The sequence below is a fragment of the Aquarana catesbeiana genome, linkage group LG10 (genome assembly GCF_042186555.1).
Source record: "Aquarana catesbeiana isolate 2022-GZ linkage group LG10, ASM4218655v1, whole genome shotgun sequence".
NCBI lineage: Eukaryota > Metazoa > Chordata > Amphibia > Anura > Ranidae > Aquarana > Aquarana catesbeiana.
Genome location: NC_133333.1, coordinates 31,243,337 through 31,261,605, shown reverse-complemented (window position 1 = coordinate 31,261,605; position 18,269 = coordinate 31,243,337). Strand labels below are relative to the sequence as shown.

Here is an 18,269-nt window from a genome sequence, read left to right as displayed (position 1 = left end):
CCAATCCTTAGATATAAAGTGCTAATAATAAAGTGCTGATAATGTCTCACTTCCCAATGTGCAAAACAGTGCAAAACAATGGCATCGAAAAAAATAAAAGTCAACAAAACAATATGAGGATTGAAAGTGGAAGTAGAAGTGGAAGTGATCCAAAGTGTATCCAAAGCATCTAAAGGTACTATGCAATAGTCTCTTTTGGAAATAAAAAGATGTACAAAAAAGTGAAACAAAAGGGAGAGGGAAAGGAAACAGAGTCCAATTGCAGGTAAAATGATAGCTGGTAGATATCCTTCTCCAATCCACACCCTGTGTGTGCTAGCCTCTGATCTTAAAAATAGACCCCAAATGGTTCTAGTCGTGCATCAACAGACATATAACAGACATATAACGCCGATGTGTTCTTTTCCTCCTCCGTGGGTATATCCTGGACAGATGATCACTGCAGTATCAAGACTGTTTCTCCATAGGATCAAATTTCAAATTTGGCTGTTAGTGAACCTAACGAATACGAATTTATCCAAAGTTACAAATTATCCGAAATAACGAATGCCGAAACGTAACAAATGAATAATATTAATAATAACAAATAACAATAATAATAATAATAACTTTTTATTATTATTATTATTATTATTATTATTAATTATTAATTTGTTCCGTTCCATTCGTTTAGATGCGGCATTCGTTATTTCGGATAATTCGTAACTTCGGATAAATTCGTATTCGTTACGTTCACTAACAGTCAAATTTTAAGGAAATTCCGATACCTATCATTTAATAGTTAGTTATTATTAGTTAGTTAGTAATTTTTTCAAATTTTCTTTCTTATTTTCGGGTTTTCAAATTTTTGAATTTACAAATTGCGATCATAACGAATGACCCGAAAAACAGAAAAAAAACCTAAAACAAACGAAACGAAAACAAACAACTTTTTCGGCAGTGCACATGTCTATAAACTAGTCAGTAGAGGAATTGTACACATTTATACATAAGTAGTACATTAGGCACGCATTTTATGCAGGATCTTCTGCTAGTCGTGCCAACAAGAACCCGCATTCCATGCAGAAAATGCACAAATGTCTGTGTGAATGAGCCTATAAAATCACCCCTGTTTTTGAGCACAAAGAATGAAGATCTGTTCTAGCTAAGGCAGGTAGAAGAAAGGTAAACAGCGTTGGAGCATGCCCAGTTCATGGAAGAATTACCTGGGCTGGCCGTATGAATAAGGTATCTGGATGAGTTGCAGTTTTACTTTCAGTTTCCTTTCATCAGAATAGAAACTATCTATCTATATATATAGGTATACGGAACAAGAACGAGCGGAAAGAGACAGATACCCAAAGAACGTTCAAGGAGAAGACATGTTATAACAAGCAAGGTAACAATTGCCGGGACTTCCTTAAAATGTTTTGGATATATTATATGTAGGAATGTATCCATTTAGAAGCAGTTAGGCTGTATTCACCCCTGAGCGTTGAGCTTTTGGGTGTTTTTTGGGGCTTTTTTTGGCGCATTTTTGAGCGTTTATGTACAGCGTTTTTTAAGCATTTTTGAGCTTTGCCATTTTTTAATTAGTCAATAGAGAAAAATAGCATCTGTTTCATCATTTGTTGCCATTTTTTTTAGCTTTTTTATCCACTTTTATTTATTACCAGTATTTATTACTCTTTATTTATTATTTTTTTGTTACTTTTTTGTAAAGGTTTAAGAGTTAGGGTTTAAAGCAGGGGTATCACACTCAATTTCATTGCAGGCCTCATCAGCTTTATGGTTGCACTCAAAGGGCTGGTTGTATCTGTAAGACAAGATGTCCAGAGCACCCCACCCCCCCTTACATCAGATGTCAAGATCCCCCCCCACCATCGGCAGTTAAGAGCTCCCACTCTTCCTTACATCACAGTGCATCCCCCTTGCCTTGTGCTACTGCCAGGAAGAATCTGGGGGAGGAGCTGGGAAGCAGAAAGTGTAGGGTCTGGAGGAGAACCAGAAGGGGGTTTGAGCCATCTGCCGGAGTCTGCTGAATGCTGAGACCAGGGGAGGCGGAGAGAAAGGGGTGCTGCAGCTGCACAGGAAGGTACAGGATCTGTAGAAGGAGATCTGTCTTCTTCACTGCTGCCGACTGCTGAGACAGTGGGTGGGGGGGGTGGGGGGGAACGAGGGGGGTGCTGCAGCTGCAGGAAAAGTGCGAGGGCCACATGATATGGCTGGATTTGGCCCCAGGGCCTTGTGTTTGACACATGTGGTTTAAAGGTTAGGGGTTAATTCATTCATTCATTATTATTTAGTTATTGACTTAATATTTATTTTTTTTATTTTGTCAGGTTAGGTGTTAAGGTTATGGGTTAATATTAGGGTTAAGGGTTGGGGTTAGGTTTTTTATTTATTTTATTTATTTATTTGTATTGTTTTTATTTACCGGTATTAATTTAATTTAATTTATTTATTTAGTTAGTTATTATTATTCGTTTTCATTTAATTATTGCACTTTTTTTTTATTGCTTTCGAGCAGAAAAAATGCACTAAAAGGTTCGAATCAAGCATTTTCTTGGAACAGAAAATGCTCCAAAAACGCACCAATCTGCCCAATTTAAACTAACCACAAAAGCTCCAGAACTTTTTTCAGCTTCAGGTGTTTGGGTTCAGGCGACTTGGAGTTGAGATGTGAATCAACTCCATAGAGAATAATTGACTTTGTTTTTTTTTTTTTTCCAAAACGCTGAGGTGTGAATGGGGCCTTAAACTTTTCTCTGTAGGCCGAGGAATAGACTTTATTTTATTTAGATATATACATTGCCTTCTTAATGTATACGAAGTGTGACACTTTAATTCCCGGAATGGAGTGTAAAAAATTTTTGTCAACTTCAGGCTTCACACTGCTGCGACATGGGAATCCGACTTGTGAGACCTCAAGTCGCATGGCGTGTCAAATGCAATGTTTCCCCATTAGAGCCGTCTTTACTGATGCTACACAAGTCGCTCTGACTTTAGAAAAGGTTCCTGCACTACTGTGGTCCGACTTAGCGATTGTACAGGCTCCTTAGTAGCATCCAAGGGAGTCGCAGAGCAAAGTCATACAACTTTGCCGTGTGGACCGAGCCTTAAAGTTGACAAAGAATTTTAGGGTTTAACGTGTATCCTCACAGGGTGACACTGTGGATACACAGATAATAATATGCCAACGTCCTAATATTGTTTAGAAAAAAGATTGGAAATTGGAAAATGGACTTTATAGGCACACCAATAGGATTTGTAAAAATAAATTGAAGTTTTTAATAGGATAGAGTTAAAATCATGGTTTACAAACATATATTAAAAAAAGAAAATATTATAATGTTATATGACCCCCTAAGACTCAAATAACACCTCCAAATTATATATCAATCCAAATAAATAAATCCAAATTATCCTTAACATTGCACCTATTTGGATTAATATATAATTTGGAGATGTTATTCGAGTCTTTGGGGTCATATAACGTTATAATGTTTTCATTTTTTAATGTATGTTTGTAAACAATGATTTTAACTCTATCCAATTAAAAACTTCAATTTATTTTTACAAATTCTATGCCTGTGCCTATAAAGTCCACTTTCCAATTTCCAATCTTTTTTCCGAGCCTCAAAGTTGTCCCCTCGTGAAGCCACACACTTTTCTGAAATTCGATTTTTGGAACGCTGCGCACTGCATGTCTGGAATGTCATCAAGTCTGTGTCCTTTTAAGGCATTTTTTTAAAAGTGATTCTAAGGATTGTAATTAAAAAAATACTAATAATAACAAACATGTTATTCTTACCTGCTCTGTGTAATGGTTTTGCACAGAGCAGCCCAGATCCTCTTTTTTTTGGGTCCCCCACCAGCGGTCCTGGCTCCTCCCCCATGCCCCCATACTAAGCCTCTTACTATGGCAGCACTCAAGCAGGTTGGCTTCTGAGCCACGCAGAGCACGTCTCTGCCCTGTCTCCCCGCTCTCTCCTCATTGGCTTACTGACTGTGATTGACAGCAGCAGGAGCCAATGGCTCCGGCTGCAGTGTGAGCCAAAGAGGAGAGAGAGACCCAGGAAAGCGGCTGCTCTTATGCATCTCGCTGGATCGAGATGGGGGGTAAGTTTTCTGAGGGGTTGGGGGGTGCGCTGCACACAGGTTTTTTACCTCAATGCATAGAATGCATTAAATCAGATCTTCACTGCATCTGAGCACCTCAAACCGAAAACACTATTTAACCGCTTGCCGACCAGACGCCGCATTTATACTACAGCAGGTTGGCTCGGCTGCGCCGAATCACCGTAGGTGTACGTTAGGCTCATACAAGGCGTTCTGTGGGCGCCCATTGGCCAGCAGGGGGAGCCAATCAGCGGGTCCGGCAGACTTGATCTCCACCGGCCACCCGCGATCGTTCCTCACAGAGACAGAATGGGGATCTGCCTGTGTAAACAAGGCAGATCTCTGTTCTGACAGGGGATGACACAGGATCTTGTCATTCTGCTATGCAGGAAGATGGATCTGTGTGTTGTCCCAAGCAGCCCATCCCCCATACAGTTAGTAAACACACGCAGGGAACACATTTACCTCCTGATGTTAACCCCTTCCCTGCCAGTGTCATTAGTACAATGTCAGTGCATATTTTTAGCACCTATCACTGTAATAATGTCAGTGGTTCCCAAAAAAGTGCAAAAAATGCTGTCTGATCTATCCGCCGCAATGTCGCAGTCCCGCTAAAAATCACTGATCACCGCCATTACTAGTAAAAAAAAATAATAATAATAAAAATGCCATAAATCTATCCCCTATTTTTTAGACGCTATAACTTTTGCACAAACCAATCAATATACGCTCATTGGGGGTTTTTTACCAAAAATATGTAGCAGAATACATATTGGCCTAAATTCATGAAGAAATTAGATTTTTTTTATATAATTTAAATTACTTATAATAAAAAAATATAGACCATTAATTTCTTTGTAAGTGGGCAAACTTACAAAATCTGCAGGGGATCAAATAATTATTTTGGCCACTGTATTCTCTCACATTTACATGATCTAATTCAGTGGAAAAAAAAGTTACCATAAATAACACAAAATGTTCTCCTAAAAGTGAAATTCAGGTTAGTTTAAACTGTTGATACCAGCTGTTCTAGGCGTCTGCTTTTCTTATCTGGTGACAATCACCCAACGTTTTCCAAATCTCAGGGTACTCTGTTATGGAAATCTCCCTTTTAAAGGCATGTTCATATTCCATCAAACCCCAACACTTGACCAATTTACTCTCACCAAATTGACCCACGTGTGGGGAAAGCACCATATTTTGTAGGCCCATGAAGGAGTAAAAAAAAATCAGGCCTTTCCATACTAAAAGGCATACTAAGAATAGAGGTCTTAGCAATTATGGAACTTTTCAATTTCCTTTCATAACTGACACAAATAGATTTATTTTATAAGATGGAGAACAATGTAAAAAAATTCAACAAAATACCAACCAAAATTTATCTTTCTGTGCTAATATATTTTAATGTGCCATACTGTCTATTCATGGTTGATGTTCCTTTTGTCCAGGAGTCTGGTTCAACCATAAGAATGGATGCAGGTTATGGATTTAGTCCACTTTCTGATGAGGAAATATGGGAGATTGCTCAAGCTCTACAAGAAGTTGATGCCACATCAAGAGATGGTACTGTGTCCGAAACTGAGCTACGAGAGATCATAAATGCATTGCGGGAAACTACATTGTGTGACACCGCTGGGAGGATCAATGAGCAAGACAAGCGCATGGAAAATCCTATAGAGAACATTACTGTAACTGGAGAATCGAGATCTGGAAAGGCTACTTTTCTCAACGTCATCCCAGGTCTTGATGATAATGAATTTGAAGGTGCTGCTAAAACTGGAGTGGTAGAAACCACAAAATATCCTTCAGATTACCCACACCCCCAGTAAGTATGACTTCCATCTCTTTAGCCACTTGAAGACCGGACCTTTTCTGGAACTTTTTGTTTAAAAGTTTAAATCAGTATTTTTTGCTAAACATTATATATATATTTTTTAGCAGAGACCCTAGAGAATAAAACGGTAATATTTTATGTCACACTGTATTGGCGCAGTGGTCTTTCAAAAAAATTTTTGGGAAAAAAATAGACTTTATCATATAAAAAAAAAAACACACAATATTTACCCCAATTTTTTGTAAAATGTGAAAGATGATGGTACGCCGAGTAAATAGATACCTAACATGTCATGCTTTAAAATTGCGCACGCTCGTTGAATGACAACAAATTATGGTATTAAAAATCTCCACGCTTTAAAATATTTTACAGGTTACCCATTTAGCGTTACAGAGGAGGTCTTGCACTAGAATTATTGCTCTCGCTCTAACGATACCTCACATGTGTGGTTTTAACACCAATTACATATGCTTGCACGACTTACATGTGTGTTCACTTCTGCATGACAGCACAGAGGGTTGGGGTGCTTTAAAAAAAATATATATTTTTTTTATTTTTTATCTTTTACACCTTTATTTTTTTATCACTTTTATTCCTATTACAAGTAATGTAATCATCCCTTGTAATAGAAAAAGGGATGACAGGTCCTCTTTATTGAGAGATCTGGGGTCGAAAAGACCCCAAATCTCTCATTTACCCACCGCTTCTAAAAGTGAACCTGCGGCAAATATGCCTGCAGGGCCACTATTATGTGAAACAGAATCGACCATAGTAAAAAACAATACCAGGGTTATTATGGTTGCTGCCATAACAACGGCATTTAACGTCAAAGGAATGACGTGTTTTTACTTTGGGCCGGTCAAGAACTTGTAATACAAGAAAGGTAACATGCCTACATGTTCAACACATTTACAATATATTTGTGATAAAGGCTACAAAGATATGGAAATATAAAAAAATGTTCCTTTCTAAAGGATCATCTCAGTATCCTATACGACGTTGAACATAATGTGTGCTCATAAAAATAATTAGATGAGCAGGAGCCAGGTACTGCACATGACTAGGATACCACAGATCACGGTTTCTCAATCAGGGTTCCTCCAATGGTTGTTTGGGGTTCCTTGAGCAGTGACCAATTTTTCCCTCTCAGATAAGTTCCCAGTGACACCAATGATCTTTTTAGCTATCTGTAGGGGGGAAATTCTTCCCCAAGACCATAGATGTAAGGAGCATCTTCCACTGACCATTACACCAATGTATCATGAGTTGGAGATATAGCCATTTATAACAGGGGTTCCCTGAGACCGAAAGGTTTATTCAAGGGCTCCTCTGTGCTGAAAAGGTTGAGAAAGTCTGCCACAGATGTTTATAGCCTCTTAGTAAAAGGTTCCACTCCTTACCCTCAAATTACCCCTCTGTAACCAAATAATAAGAACGACGCCAATATGGAGAAATTTTGGCCACAGCGGCCATTTATTAACAATTAACCAAAAAAGTAACATTTCTTAAAACAGAAACAATAATAATAATAATCATAATCAAATAACCATAAGGCCCCTTTCACGCGATCGGACCGTTCAGGTCCGCCTGTCAGTTTTGACGGCGGACCTGAAAGGGCTCCCCATTTTAGCCTATGGAGCGACGGATGTCAGCGGAGACATGTCCGCTGACATCCGACCCGGTCCGATCCGCTGAAAGCAGACGGATGGCCCTACGTCCGGATCCGTCGCTGACGGATCGGATCGGGTGAGATCTGATAAAAACAGACATGCTGTCCGTTTTCATCCGATCCCTCCATAGGCAACAGCGGCGCCTGACAAGCCCCTCCCCACTCAGTGAGCAGAGAGGGATCTGTCATCCGCCGGCTCAGCGGAGATCAACTAAGAGATCTCCCGCTGAGCCGGCAGACCGAGGCGGGCTCTGTGGAAGCGGAGTCCACCTCGTGTGAATGAGGCCTTACATAGAAGTTGCTGGTCTTAGGATGCACCACGAACCAACATGAAGATTGTATCTGTGTGACTACTATAAGCTCCCCAGCCGCACTACACCGGCCCAGGATCAATCCACCTTTTCGCAGATAAACTATATTGCCAAAAGCATTGGGACGCCTGCCTTTACACTCACATGAACTTTAATGGCATCCCAGTATTGTATCAATATTGAGTTGGCCCACCCTTTGCAGCTATAACAGCTTCAACTCTTCTGGGAAGGATGTCCACAAGGTTTAGGATTATGTCTATGGGAATGTTTGATGATCAGTGCAGACCCCCCATCTATCAGTATAGACACCCCATCAATGCAGAACCCCCTCTTCCATCAGTGCAGACCCCCCACCATCAGTGCAGATTCCCCTCCTCCATCAGTGAAGACCCCCCTCCTCCATCAGTGCAGAACCCCCTCCTCCATCAGTGCAGACCCCCACCTCCATCAGTGCAGACCCCTCCTCCATCAGTGCAGAACCCCCTCCACCAGTGCAGGCCCCCCCTCCATCAGTGCAGACGCTCCCATCAGTGCAGACGCTCCCATCAGTGCAGACCCCCCTCCTCCATCAGTGCAGACCCCCCTCCTCCATCAGTGCAGACCCCCCTCCATCCATGCAGACCCCCCTCATTTAACAGTGCAGACCCCCCTCCCATAGCGCCCCCCCCAAGCATATGTCCATTTGCATTATATTTTTACAGACTTCAGAACAGAGCAGGATAGGCACAGCAGTGTGTCCCTTGGACTCCCTCCTCCTCCTCCTGTGTAGATGTGGGAGGCGGCTTCGCTCTGCTCCGCTGTGTAAGACAGGGAGATGATCAGGGTAGAGGGTGAGGACCGTGCGGCGTTAGCGGTGCTGCTGCCCGTGGGTGTCACCCCTCTGGCAGGTGTCACCCGGTGCGGGCCGCACCCCCCCGCCCCCCCCCCTAGCGATGCCCATGTCTACTGGGTAAGATTACCAAAAAATTTAACATTTATTATTCACTTGGCTAGAGAGAAAATGTGGCCACTATGGAGTATTCCCTCCCTCCCTGCTGAATATTTAATTTATTTTATATTATGGAGAATGTAACAGGAGGTGCTAGAAGACAATAAACAGTGGACACTGAACAGTAACACCCCAAAAACTCCCAGATAGACAAAAGAAGTGTCAGGAATTATGGCAGGAAAATTGTTGGAGTATCCAAGACATATGAGTAAGCAGGGACTATCTGAGCTCACCAGGCTCCACCTATAGTTAAAATATGACTTTTGGATGAACTTTAATGGAAATCTTTTTTTAATAAACCCACAATGTGATTTCGTTTTTTGGAGTTTTTTGGTTTTTGTGTGCATGCCAGCGGAGAGGAGGAATAGTTTTGAGGACCTTGTGAGGCTGACAATGACCCACCAACAGGAAAATTGGGGTATGTGGAGAGCATGATATGTTACATTCTTATACGGTATGTGAGCAATTTTCTGGGTGAGATATAAGCGAGATATAAGCGGATGGGATTTAAAAATAATTTCAGTATATAGCCATAGTATCCTTTTACCGCAACCCACATTGACCATACTGTACATGCCCTACTATGAAGGCTTCCATATGAGACTAAAACACTGCCACTGCAGGGACAGAACTGGCAGCTACTGTAAGAATGAATGGACTGTCATCCTATAAAGAATTTATTTGTCTGAATTCTGGGGTATTTTGAAGGTAGATTTCAGAAGAAAGGTACAGAATCTTATAAAATGAATTGTAAACCTCCATAGCAGGGAATATTTTGTACTTAGACACTCCTGCAAGAAAATATGCTGAAATGAGAATGAAAAAATGAGAATTTTGCGATAATAAAAATATGTTTTTTTTTTTCCAAATACAGTATTTAATTATATGTGTTGCATGCTTACCAGCAGCACCTGGAAAATTGCATCTTCTTCTCCTTTAGTGTGTATATAGCAAAGGTTTGGTCTTTAAACTGTTACCATTTGCTCCCCACTTTGCCTTATTAACCTCTTGCTTACTGGGCACTTAAACCCCCCTCCTGCCCAGACCAATTTTCAGCTTTCAGCGCTGGCGTACTTTGAATGACAATTGCGCGGCCATGCTACACTGTACTCAAATTACATTTTTATCATTTTTTTCACACAAATGGAGCTTTCTTTTGGTGGTAATATATTACCACTTGGGTTTTATTTTTTGCTAAGCAAACAAAAAAAGACAGACATTTTTGAATAGTTTGTTATAAAATTTTGCAAACGGGTAATTTTTCTCCTTCATTGATATTCGCTGCTGAGGCTGCACTGATGGGCACTGATGGGCTGCACTGATGGGCACTGATGGGCTGCACTGATGGGCACAGATAAGGCGACACTGATAGGCACAGATAAGATGACACTAATGGGCACTGATAAGACGGCATGGATGGGCAGTGATAAGACGGCACTGATGGGCACTGATAAGATGGCACTGATGGGCCCTGATGGGTGGCACTGATGGATGGCATTGATAAATGTCACTGATGGGCACTGATAGGTGGTACTAAAGGGCACTGGTAGGTGGCACTGATGGGCACTGGTAGGTGGTATTGATAGGCAGCACTGGTGATGAGGCACTGATTGGTGATTTATAGGTGGCACTGTGGGCACTGATAGGTGGCACTGTGGGCACTGATAGGTGACACTGTGGGCACTGATGGGTGGTACTGTGGGCACCAGTAGGTGGCGCTGGTGGGCACTGGTAGGTGACGCTTGTGGGGGGCACAGAAGCCTCTGCAGAGGCTCTCCACAATCGGGACCGATGTCCCTCTCACAGCCACCGGTGATCAGCTTTTTTTTTTCTCCTCACGCTACCAGCGTGAGAAAAAAAATAGCCGATTACCGGCTCTGTTTACGTCACCTGATCAGCTGTCATTGGCTGACAGCTGATCACATAGTAAGGGGTCGGGATCGACTGCCAGGGTCTTATTAAAGCCTGCCATTAAAGACTGCCAGGGTCTTATTAAATGTCATGCTATGTAAAAATATTTTTTATTTTTCTTTAGGAACTTTTCCAAAATGGATTCTTTAGAAACTTTTCATATTATCTCAACGGAGGAAGTGGAGGAAATCAAGGCAGCTTTAGAAGAAGGTGACTTATGTTCAGCAACCGAAAAACTCAGTCGGTCTCTAAGAGAGATTGAAAATGCTCCATTAAACATTGCAGTAACAGGAGAGTCAGGATCAGGAAAGTCTACTTTTGTCAATGCCATCCGCGGCATGGATAATGATGAAGAAAAAGGTGCTGCTAAAACAGGAGTTACAGAGACCACCATGGAACCAAAACCCTATCCACATCCAGATTACTTTAACGTGACATTTTGGGATCTACCCGGAATTGGGTCCCCAAATTTTAACCCAAACGATTACCTCAAAGCTGTTAATTTCCATCAATATGACTTTTTTATAATTATGTCATCGGAACGTTTCCGACATAATGATATGGAGCTGGCTAAAGAGATCAAGTCCATGGGAAAGAAATTTTACTTTGTGCGATCAAAAGTAGACTCAGACTTGCACGCTTCTCAAATACGTCGGAAAAAGTCATATAATGAAGAGAATGTATTGCGTGAGATTCGGAATGACTGCATTCAATGCCTAAATGATGGAGGGATCCAAGATCCAAAGGTGTTTCTCCTCTCCTCTCTAGACTTTAACAAATTTGACTTTAATCAAATGCAAGAGACGCTAGAACAGGAACTTCCAAGTCAAAAGCGACATGTGTTTATGTTATGTTTGCCCAATATTTCTCGCCCAATTTTAGAAAAGAAAAGAAAAGCCTTAAGGAAGCATATCTGGAAGTGGGCAACTCTTTCCTGTGCTGTGGCAGCAGTCCCTATTCCAGGACTGTCAGTGGCTTGTGATATTGGCATTTTGGTGAGAGAAATGAGAAAATATCAGAAAGCGTTTGGCCTGGATCAAAGATCACTTGAAAAGTTGGCCAACAGATTTGATAAAGATGTCAAAGAATTGAAGTCTGTGATCAGATCACCTATAGTGTTAAAAGAGATAAACAAAGAGCTTGTCACCACCTTTTTAACCAGAGGAGCAGTCGGGGCACTTGTGCTTGTTGAATATTTAACCAGTACTATACCTGTGATTGGCACGGTGGTTGCAGGTGGCATGTCGTTTGGTACAACATATTACATGCTTTATCACTTCTTCAAAGATATTGCTGATGATGCTGTAAGAGTTCTCTTAAAAGCTTTAGAGTCTCCAGTTTAGAAAATGTTATCATATATTGGATACTCATGTGAATGCTACACACTCAGCTTCAAATAGACCTATTGATTACACATTGCAAATCGACACACTATAGGGTTGATTTACTAAAGAGAAAGCCACCGCGCACTACAAGTGCACTGCAAGTGCACTTGGAAGTGCAGTCGCTGAAGATCTGAGGGGAAGATCTGAAATGAGGGGAAGCTCTGTTGTTTTCTATCATCCAATCATGTACAAGAAAAAAATTATGTTATTTATTTTCCTTGCATGTCCTCCTCAGATCTACAGTGACTGCACTTCCAAGTGCGCTTGTAGTGCTCAGTGGATTTGCCTTTAGTAAATAACCCCCCCTCCCCCCGGCTAAATGTGTGTAGACTCATAACCATTGCACCTACCTAAATGGCTCAAAGTGTGTAGAAACCCCTCCTAATTTTTGAGTTCAGGTGTTTCCAGTGAAGGGTACTGTTAATAATACAGCAATCAACTGTGCATTTCCAACTTTGACATGGTTTGATGAGTTTGGTATGGAGGGGCCTGCATAGAGCCCTGACCTCAGCCCCAATGAACACCTTTAGAATAAATTAGAATGGCAATTTTACTTTGCAAGTGTTCTTTTGCCCAAATAGGCTGAAATCCCCACAGGCATACTCCAAAATCTTGTGGAAAGCCTTCCCAACACATTGGAGGCTGTTATAGGGAGAGGGGGCCATCCCCTTATTAATGCTCCTAATTATGGAATGGGATGTCCAGCAAGGTCATATTGGTGTGATGGTCAGGCGTCCACAAACATTTTACTGCATATTGCATCCAAAAACAAGTCCAAGTCTTTCCTTAACAAACTGTTATAGTGCACTTTATTAAACTTTTCCCCTCTTCTTTAAAGGAAATCAGTCATGAGGCCCCCATTACTGACCTAAGTCTGTTTGTTAGCTGCCATACTGACCCTACACTTCATTATTTTGAATCTCTGATTTAGAACAAGTACGGTATACTGATAAGGACTTCTCATTTTAGCTTGACTCTACCGATTTGCATATTTGTTGTAAATCAGAGACTCCTCAGAAAGTATTAAAACAAATGTTTCAGTAATACAGCCAGGTTTCTATTATGGTTAGAAGGAGGTCCTGTATGTAGTGGTGGTCCCTAAGTTTATCTCATGTTAGGTTTTCTAACTACCTAATTTGAGAGGCTCGTGACACAGTTGACAATTTGTTCAGACCGCCAATCACTGCAAATCAAACAAAACCCATGAGATGCCATCATATAGACCAAGAGTCTCCAAGCTTTTCAGCATGAGGACCATATCTTATATTTTAAGAATATTTGTAGGCTGAAAAATAATCAGTTTTATATAAATGCATACAATTTAAGTCCCCCTTACATTTAAGCTGGACCAATGTTACTTTGTAAAAAAAAATGTCATACCTGGATATTTTCTTTAGGAAACTTAGTAGGCACAATTCTGCTATGGAGCTGTACTATTCATAAACCACAGTAGGGGATTGGGGTTCAGAATTTTGGACATGAATGCTTCCATTTTTGTAAATGTTCCCTGTGAAAAGTAGGTATCCATTTTAGAAAGGTAAATACCTGACAGGGAGACTTCCAAAATAGTTTAGCAATTCACAGAATATAAAAGTAAAGGGTATAAAATTACAAAATTCACAAGACAATGGCATTGAGTGACTATTTAAAGAATAACCACATAGCACAGTGAGTTTTTTTGTTGTATAAGTTTCAAAGGATATCAAAATGCACAATACATACCTAATCTAATCTTCTTTTAAAATTAAACAAGATCAATTTTACTAACCTTTTGTTATAATTGATAATACAATGAACTTTTATTAATTAAATTGCCTGCATTTGAAATTTTGGCATTCTTTTGTAAGCTAAAATAGATGCTGATGATTATAAGTAAAATAAAAGTTGTGTTATTCACACTCAAGACTCTTTCTTCACTACTACATATTATTAAAGCCAGATATTACAATTCCTTTTGTATTTTAAAAATTCTATATCACTATATTTGCTAGGTAGAGTGTCATTAAACTATGCACTGTTGGCATCTTGCCTGTACTAGAACTGAAGACAAAACTTTTTTTTTTTCCATTTTTGATAGAGTAAAGCTGGCCATAGATGGATTTCTTTTTTATCCCTGTTCTGGGGACAACCCATGATGTGCATTTAGGAAAGAATCCAGGCCTTTTTTCAAACAATCTACTGAGCTGACTAGAACCAGCTCTTGAGGGAGTATATTCCACATTTCCACCGCTCTTGCTATTAAGAAACCTTTCCGTATTTGGAGATTAACTCTATTTTCCTTCAGATGTAAAAAGTGTCCCCTTGTCAAGCTGTGATGACCTTAAAGTGAATAACTCAACGCCAAGTTCACTATATGGACCACTTTCATATTTATACATGTTGATCATATTCCTACTTAACCTCCTCTTCTCAAGAAATTCAGTTCATCCAATCTTTGCTCATAGCTGAGCATTTCCATGCCTCTTAGTTTGGTTGCTCTTCTCTGCACTTTCTCAAGTTCCCTGATATCCCTTTTGTGAACTGGTGCCCAAAACTGAACTGCATATTCCAGATGAGGTCTTACTAATGAACAAGGAAGGACTTTGCTCACTTTGGAAACTGCAGCTTGGCACTGCATGCTATTATTAAGCTTATGATCTACCAGAACACCCAGATCTTTTTCCACCATTGATTCCCCCAGTTGTACTCCCCCTAGTATGTATGATGGGGGAGCCACACCCATTTCTTCCCTCAGCACCACTGGCCTATGGTGGCTAAGGATGTGTTGCTTCATCCCATGGCTGACTTCTCTGCTGCATAGTTTACTTGCAGCTGTGCAGCCATCACCAACTGTCACAAAATGCTGCCAAACTTTAGAACAACGGGTGCTGCCACTGTGTGGTGAAGATTTTTTAGAGAGTTTCCTCTTCAGCTGCATATGCTAGAGCAAGTTGCTTAATTTTGGTTGTAGCCTGGCCTGCGCACTCTGCTATGCTGCTGTGTTTTTGTGATAAGGTGGCCCCATGCCAGGAATAGTGAAGGAGGTTACTTGACTAACAGTTGTGCTGGTGGCTCTAATGTTTATGGGAGACTCAACCGGAACAGGAGAGGCAGGTGCCATCAGTGCTGTTCTTTCAGGGGAATACAACAGTGGGGAATCAAATTTATTTTGGGAAGGAGAATATTCTATCCCATAAATATTTGGTTCCTGATCAAAAATAAAAGGTAAGGTATAATCTGAATCTTCCATGTTTGCGAAGGTGGATTTATCACCATCAGATGTTGGGGGGACCTGCTGAATTCCCTTTTCTCTCAGATAGCTAATGGGAAATGTGAGTAAAAAATCTCCTTCATTACTTCTATGACCTGCAGATGTAATTTTTTCAGTGGTGATGGTGGTGCCAATGGGAGTGGTGGTGGTGGAACTATGAGCGTGCAAAATGTCTTGCTCATATTCAAATATTTCACTTTTAGGCTGCTTAAATGGATGTTCAGAATCAAAAGCCTGTGTTGGTGGTACTGTCAGGCCTTTCCTGTAAAGAAGACTTGGTGTCACCACATTTCTCAAAGTGCCCATAGCGGAGGTGGTGGTGACACAACTGGCACTAGTAGTAATTGTGCAGGTTGTTCTTGGGGAAAGATCCTGAAAAAGGCGACGACATGCAATAGATGCCGACTGCTTTCTGGTCTCAGAGCAGGACCTCTCAGCCTTGCTAGTAGAGGATTTTGAACCAACAGTTTCCCTCTCTGACCTTTTCTGTTTGAAGGGGGGCCTTAGCATAGCACTACTGCTAGTCAAAGTATCAGAGCTTGGCCTCTTGCAGCTGCTATATCTGCCCGAACCAGGACAGGCAAGCTGCTCCTGCTGCTTCATTTGCCTCCCCTTTGAAAAGCCACTCCTGTGAGACCTAACATGACTGCGCAATTGTCATTCAAAGTGTGACAGTGTTGAAAGCTGAAAATTGGTCTGGGCAGGAAGGTGTATAAATGCCCTGTATTGAAGTGGTTAATATTCACTTTATTCATTTATCTTTTATATCAATTTTGATATCTCTTCTCCTTGCACTTGTTTGCATGGTTTATCTCGTGAATCATATGGACATTTGTTTTATAATTGTATATTAGTTTTTATGTGATCACAGTGCAATATCGTAATTGTTGGACATTTGTATTGTATTTTTATGTGGATCATTGTACACTCAGCACTTCATTGATCACATTAGCACTTTAATTTGGAGCGCAACTGGATTTGCAAGCTGGGCTGACTGGGAACAGTAGTCCACCATCCAACAATGTGCCTTTAAACTACTAGGCCTCCGGGGAGAGGTGCTGCAGACCTCTGGCCTAGTAGCAGCGAGCAACCAGAGCCTGCTTAAGGACTTATTCAGAGTGGGTCTTTCTTGCTTAGAGAAGAAGATGTGTCATTACTTTACTTCAGGATACGTTTTGTGCAGGAGGAAAGGAGTGCTGATAAGTTTTGTGCAGAAGAAGAAGAGTTCTGGGAACATCACCCTTACACGGTCACGAGTGATGGATGGGGAATGCCTGAAGTAATAGTCTGCGGGAATTAAGCAGAGGAGGAGCAACAGTCTGCATGCATGGTGATGCAGGAGAAAGATCAACCTTTTAAATATGATGGCAAAAATCAACCATTCTATGGGCATCCCATATACCCTATGGGAGTCTGGCAGTGGGGTGATTTGGTGGATATTTGTTATTAGTGGCAACTACACCGCTACACAGACATACAGGAACATCTTCCAGTCTAACATTTGCCTTGCTTGCAAATGCAGTGGACTACCTGCAACACACTTTCAGGGGCAGATTTCTAGTCGTCCAGGTCACTGTTAAACTCCCATTCTCGAGGTGCTATCCTTTGCCAATGGGTGACAGGGCACACATTATACCTTTCAGAGAATGTCTCATTATGGCTGCTTGCAGTGGCGGCTGCAACAACCCCCCCTCGCTCACTGTCTGCCGGTCGGTCCACCACTTACCCCATCTAGGTGGCGGGTGGCAGGCTGCAGCTCCAGTGTGTGCTCTCCTCCAGCACGGCTGACCCCATCTATGGCGGGTGGCAGGCTGCAGGCAGGGGCTCGGGTGTGTGCTCTCCTTTAGCATGGCTGACCCCATCTATGGCGGGTGGCAGGCTGCGGGCAGCGGCTCCGGTGACCTCTCCTTCAACACGGCGGACTCCACCTACGGCAGGGTAGCAGGCTGCGGGCTGCGGGCTGTGGCTCCGGGGTCTACACCTCCAGCATGGCGGCTTCCACCATGCATCTCTGCACTCCTATTCCTAGGCTCTAGGCATCCAAAAGGATCGCCTGACGTTTTGACCAATCGGGAGACCGGTCTCACGACCCTCTTCCAAAAGAAAGGCATTTTCTGTTGCTTGTGAGAAAGAGGAATACCTGACTGCATTTACAAATCTACCTTTGAACTACTTTGCAAATATGTGTGCCACCTGTATGGCCAGTCATCTGCAAAAAATGTGAACAATGCAATATACAAAGCATTCTGCATGGCATAGTCAGCTTTGCCAGAACTATCCATGCCTCCGACAAGTGACCCCCTTTACCAACACTGTAAAAGGGCAAACTATCAAGCAGACATAATGAGACATTTTCTGAATATAATGTGTGCCCCGTCACCCATTGGCAATGGATGGCACCTCGAGGATGGGAAGTTAACAGTGACCTGGACGTAGGGTTGTCACCTTTTCTTCAAGTCAAACCCGAACGCTTTTAGCGGCGCACAGCAATTTTTTTTATAGTATAAACCATACATATATTTTGCTATTAAATAACATTTCTAATCATATGAAGTTAATAACAAGAGTCCCCCTTTACATCAGAGTCCACAGAGTTCCCCTTTTACATCTGAACTCGCAGAGTTCCCTTTCACTGTAAGGGGGGACTCTGCAGACTCTGATGTATTTTTATGTTTTCTCTCATGCGATGTAATAGTTGTATAATGAACGACATACGTTTTTTGACGGCATATTGTATATGCAGATACTGGGTTCTTTGATTCACTTCTTCACATTTTTTTGGTTAATCTTTGGTCCCTCTATCATTAATCTTTAAATATA

The 18,269-nt window shown here is 41.4% G+C and overlaps 1 protein-coding gene across 2 annotated transcripts in view; it reads left to right on the top strand.

The window, feature by feature from the left end:
- Positions 1-1,152: 1,152 nt before the first annotated feature.
- LOC141110537 (interferon-inducible GTPase 5-like) overlaps positions 1,153-18,269 on the top strand; it is a 71,729-nt gene continuing 54,612 nt past the window's right edge. Inside the window, exons 1-3 of one of the 2 annotated variants that reach the window (XM_073601924.1) lie at positions 1,195-1,378; positions 5,550-5,926; positions 10,939-13,643. In XM_073601924.1, the coding sequence (XP_073458025.1) occupies positions 5,571-5,926; positions 10,939-12,157 (1,575 nt within the window). In that variant the 5' untranslated portion in view covers positions 1,195-1,378; positions 5,550-5,570 and the 3' untranslated portion in view covers positions 12,158-13,643. Of the gene's footprint in view, positions 1,379-5,549; positions 5,927-10,938; positions 13,644-18,269 lie in introns of those variants that run through there. The other variant, XM_073601926.1, reaches the window with a different exon arrangement.